The 5438-nt window shown below is 53.1% G+C and overlaps 1 protein-coding gene across 1 annotated transcript; it reads left to right on the top strand.

Moving 5' to 3' along the window:
* The first annotated feature begins 2048 nt into the window (after positions 1–2048).
* Positions 2049–4841, top strand: MID1IP1 (MID1 interacting protein 1). The gene has a single exon (XM_069636548.1). The coding sequence runs from the start codon at positions 3003–3005 to the stop codon at positions 3510–3512; it is 510 nt and encodes a 169-aa protein (XP_069492649.1). The 5' UTR covers positions 2049–3002; the 3' UTR covers positions 3513–4841.
* The last annotated feature ends 597 nt before the right edge of the window (positions 4842–5438 follow it).

The following is a 5438-nucleotide window of genomic DNA, read 5'->3' as shown; positions in this document are numbered from 1 at the left end:
GAGTTGGTGGTAGATCTCTTTCTTCTGCGTGGGCATCCTTCTGGAACAGCATCTCTGAAACTTGAGGATAACCATCTCTGGTTCCGGAAGCACCTCAAGACGTTCCTCTTTGCTTCTGCTTTCTCTCCTCCTCTCCCCTGCTGATCTCCTGGCTGAAACTGAAACTGCACTGGTTACCTGGCTACCCTATGATCTCGGGCCCAGGTCTTCTCCCTGCCAGTTGCACACCTGCACTGCCCCCCTGGTAACCCTTGCACTTGGGGACTGTTTCTGTAACCCTACAGCCACCTACCAGCACTTGACACCTGATGTCTGCACTTACCCTTGCACCTGCCACCAGTTTGCCACACTTTAATTTATTGTCTTTATTGTCTTTTTATTTTACTGTGTATCCTATGTACTGCACTGCCCCCTACCCCTTCCCCCGCACTTTTCCCTTTCCCCCCTCCCCTGCACTTGAGCGATCTCAATGTCACCTGGCCTAGTAAAATCGTTTCACTGTCTTTCCCTGTTCCCACTCCCTTGCCTCGTCGCACCTTGAAACGCTTGGGTATAGGCGTGTTACAAATGCCATATCATATCATAACCGCAAGCCGAGCCAAGAAAATGGTTGCCAGGTGGAAGGAGAGTGGAGGCGAGAAATTGGATGGCATGGGGAGAAACATTTAGGGTGACCAGATTTTAAAAATTAAAAAAATGGACAGGCCAAAATCATAAAATTGAGACTAGAACCCCAAGCCCATTCCACTCCCCCCCCTCATCCCTGGGGTCAAACAGTCAAATGCATATCTCCAACACTTCCTATATATATGTTATCTTAAGTTGATTTATACCGTGCACCGCTACCACCCATGGGCAGTCTCCAGACGCTTGCATGGCACTGCAAGAGAGGGAGATGGCGAGGTTAGTGAGGATAGGATGAGAGGATAGGTTACCAGGAGAAACTGGCCTCTGTGAGTGTTATTTTGCATGTGGCAGTTGGGCTGGCAAGCTCTGTGCATTGTAACCGTATGGGTAAGATTCAGTGCCTTGCATGTGTGATAGTGTTTGTGTGTTGTGTGGTGGGTTGTCATTGTGCACAGTGGTTAGATATTGTCCGTAAGTGATCCAGAGTCGCAGGTGGTCGTAGCTGTATGATTATCTGGTGACTTGGTGTGTACTTGCGTTGTTGCCGTTTGATGGACTATGTGGGGTGGTTGACTCTAGGTGTACTTCTGGCATCTCAGAGATGATGGGTGTGAACATGGTGTAGTAGCGTTGGTTATGTTGGAGGAGCAGGAACGGAAAATGGGTTAGTAGGTCTGTCTGTTGGAGTCTTGAAAAATGATGTCACCAACACTTTGAAGAGTTTTTGCTTTGATTGTTGGTACAGGGTTTGCTACGCTTGTTTATTAACCAGTCTCCTGATGAAATCAATGAATGCATATGGCTATTGCTAAAAAGGTTGGTGGTTCGAAGCTATCAAGGGGTGTCAGACGATGGTGATCATAGGAAGGTGGGAAACACGCTGTTTATTATTTAAAATGTCAGCTTAAATGGTTGCCTTTCTGAAGCAGGCACCCTTCCTTTCACAAAACCGGAACATGGTTTTTAAATTTAAAAATCTCTCGGGACTGGGAGGAGCGGCAGAGAGCCTAACTCTGGGATGATCCAGGCAAAACACGGACGTCTGGTCACCCTGGGAACATTGCATCTTGCTACTGTGCAGTGCAGCATTACAAACTGCTGCACTGCATCGTATTAGTCATGGTGTAAAACTGAGCGCTAGCCTAACCCATCCCCTTCTCTTTCAGATCCGCAACGGTGATCATGCAGATGGCCGCCGTTTAAACCCACCGCAGAATAGCGAGTGCACTTCCGCCCTTGTCACTGCTGAACGTTACATGTGAGCGCGAGCTGACACTCTTCCGATTCGGCACGCTTGCAGGCACATAAAGCTCGGTGGCCATATATAGCAGATAATGGAGCGGCCAGTGTGCGCGCACATTTAGCAGCGCTGGCTTGCCTGTAGCCAGGGTTGCCACGGCAAGCTGCTTCCTGCTTAGAGATGGTCTTGTGTGGGGGCTGGGTGCGGTGCATGATGTAAGGAGCGGTGGGTCACGGTCCTGTCTCCTCACTGGGCCGCCTCGCTGAGGCGAGGGGCGGAGCCTGGCGTGGGCAGCGAAGGCGAGGCAGTCGGTGTTACTCGCGGTCATTGCTGCCTGCTCGGCCTGCTACTTCGCGACAAGGGGCTGGCGCTCGCAGGGGGGGGTGCGGCACCGGCTTTTTTTTTTCTTCTCCTTAATGCCGCATATAAATACTGTACCTGCCACTCGGAAGGAGGTTGAATCGGCCGGTAGTGCGAGAAGCTGGGCGGGAAAGGCCGAAGGAGGTGCTTGAGTGCCCAACCGCCGGCTGCTACCCACACATATTAACATTTACCGGCTGCATCCCCACCACAAGGCAGGGGAAGAAGAGACAGCTGCAGCTCGCACAGAAAGAGGAAGCTGCAGCCGGTAGCGACCGGAAGAGCCAAAGGAGTGCAGACGAGGAGACGCGAGGCAGCCCTGCAGCACCGGCCGGCACAGCACTGCTCGGAGGAGTCCGGTGTCCCCAACCTTGGGGGTGAGGTCCTGTGCACCCTGGGCAACTAGCTGCTTGCATCCCAGTGGACTTGGCTCCGAGGAGAAAAAAGAGCAACCAGCCATCTGCATTCCCAGGCCAGTGTGAGGCTCGCCATCGGCAAGCCCCCCTTCTGTACCCACACCAAAGCAAAGGTGCCGCTCAGCATCAGCAAGCCCACGTGCCGTGCCCACACCAAGGCCAAGGAGCAGCCCAGCATCAGCAAGCCACGGCAACCGGGCACCTGCAAACACACGGAGGAAAGGGCACTTGGTTGGGACGGCATCGGGGAGTCTGAGGCTTGCAGGCACGGGGGCTGATCGCAGATATAGGAGCAGCGTCTAGACTGCGAACCCACCGTCTGCAAGAGCCGCGGAGAAGCCCCACAGCCATCCGCCAAGATGATGCAAATCTCGGACTCGTACAACCAGAAGCACTCCCTGTTCAACGCCATGAACCGCTTCATCGGAGCGGTGAATAACATGGACCAGACGGTGATGGTACCCAGCCTGCTGCGGGACGTGCCCCTGGACAGCGAGGAGGAGGAGGACGACGAGGGCAAGGGCACCCCGCAGCAGCACCTGCACCACGGCGCGGCCGACTACTTCACGGCGCAGCGCCGGGACATGCATAGCTACTACGTGCTGCTCAAGTCCATCCGCAAAGACATCGAGTGGGGGGTGCTCCAGGGCGAGGACCGCCTCAAGAAGGACAAGCTGGGGAGCACCGGGCCCGGCCTGGAGGGCGGCAGGCCCGAGGACGACCCCGAGGCCGAGGAGGACCTGCAGCAGCAGTTCCACTACCACCTCAGCGGCTTGCACACGGTGCTCTCCAAGCTCACCCGCAAGGCCCACCTCCTCACCAACCGCTACAAGGAAGAGATTGGGGGCTTCGCCAGCTGGGGCCACTGAGACCCCGCGCCCTGCTCCACCAGGGCAGCAAACTGACAACTCCCACCCGCCCCCCGTTTATTATTGTCATATTATATATATATATATTTCGGGACATCGCTGTTTTCTAATGATTATTTTTGTATTTCTTTTGTTTCCATGGGGAGGGGCGGATAACGCAACGGGCACCTATGATGTACAATGACTGCGTAAAGAAAGGTGGCATTGTATGCGTGCCCATATAAGCTCCGGGGACCGGTGGCACTCTAAATATTAGCCATATTGCTAGCGTTCTAGAGAATGCACTGGTGTTGGATGTCAGGGGCAATGTGAGGCGGTGCCCTTCCAGCACTGGAATGGCTAGACGGCTAGGGGTGTGATGGGGCGGGCTATGGCGTCGATACCCTCCCCCCGGCTGACCCTTATTTGCGGAGATGACCCTGAAAGCGAGGGATGCCATTGCACGCCTTGTATGTTGCCCACGTCTATGCGGAGAACCTCGCGCCAGTCGCTGGGGGCAACAGACCTTGATCAGCGGCCTGCATGCCAATAACAGCCATTCTCTCCAATGAGTACATGTTCTGCCCAAACTCCAAAACATCACAATTCGGGCTATTTGCACCCCCCGCCCCCCAAATACTTGAAGCTCTGGTTTGTGCGCAGAGCTAGCCCGGGCGTAATCTGTTTTAATCTTTCCGGGTGGGGTTGTGCAGGGTGAGGGGGCCGGGGGGAGCCAGACAGAGGTCCTAATTCTGCTAATTTGCCTTAGCCAGCCCTGGGCCTGATTTCCTGCACGGGGTGACTTCTGGGGATGGGCCAGGCGCAGTGCAGCCGGCGCAGCGTTGGGCGTGGTGGCCGAAGTAATGCGAACCTCGGTTGCATCACTTTTTCCTGTTTTGCACTATTTTTTTCTGGTATCCAATCTAATCGGCATGGCCTAGCCGTGCAGACTTTCTCCCGCCGCGTGCACGCCGCTGCTGCAGTTTACGTTGCGGGTGAAGGGCCGGCGCACAAACAGCAAAGATGCGTATTTTAATCGGTACTCGTATTTTTTTTTAATTAATGTCTTTTGTACAAAAGGGCGTGCTGATATGTTTTCTCGCATTTCGGATGCAATCGCGCCGTGGGTCCCGGTATAGGAGGCTGTTTCTAAGCCAATGACTATACATTTTTTTTATGATTAACTTTTGAATGTATTTCCCGTGTAGGAACTGTCTGAGACTTCTGCTCCGCCTGGTGCCGAAAAAATGACGACGGTTCACTCTGCAAACATGTCACGCACTTATAAAAAAAAAAAAAAAAAAAAAAAAACTACTTTTTATGAAATAAAAAATACATGTGTTTTTCTAATCAGGTTGTGATTACTTATTTTTACTAAGCCTGTTTGGTTCGACTGGTCATTGTTTTCAACACCTGCCGAGTAGCCTTGGCAGTTTACTGTAAACTGCTGAGTGAGTGAGTAAACCAGGCCCTGACTCATGAGTCAGCTATCCGGCTCTCTGGATGAACGCGCCCACTCGAGCTCTCTGCATACAGCTAGGGAGCCTGGGATGCGGTCCCATCGCGATAGCTCAGTGGGTTGATGCGCCGGCCCGCGGAGATCTGCGCTGGGAATCCCAGTGAAAAGCAATAAACGTGGGAAGGGTGGTCCCATAACGATAGCGCAGGGGGTTGATCTGCGCTATAAGTCTCAGTAAAAAAAAAACACGTTGGGGAGGGTGTAAATTGGTGCATGTTAACCTGCTGATCTCGGGTTCTAATTCCAGTACCTTCTCCTTTTTGGTTGATCTGTCCAGAGCAGAATCTGATCTGTGGATTGACCCTTGCCGACCTAGTAAGATAGCCGTGGGGATAATGCACACCTTGCAGGGGGATAATGGGCCTCCGGGAGAGATTCGTAAGCAATGAACAGCTCAGAGATTTGATATAAAGACCGCAGTACTGATC

This window comes from Ambystoma mexicanum, chromosome 7p (genome assembly GCF_040938575.1).
Source record: "Ambystoma mexicanum isolate Mex_15411 chromosome 7p, UKY_AmexF1_1, whole genome shotgun sequence".
NCBI lineage: Eukaryota > Metazoa > Chordata > Amphibia > Caudata > Ambystomatidae > Ambystoma > Ambystoma mexicanum.
Note: the sequence above shows the minus strand (reverse complement) of the source record. Positions and strands in the feature narration are given on the sequence as shown.

Excerpts from the sequence above, each read along its gene's own strand:
- MID1IP1 (XM_069636548.1), top strand. The coding sequence starts at position 3,003 with ATGATGCAAATCTCGGACTCGTACAACCAGAAGCACTCCCTGTTCAAC.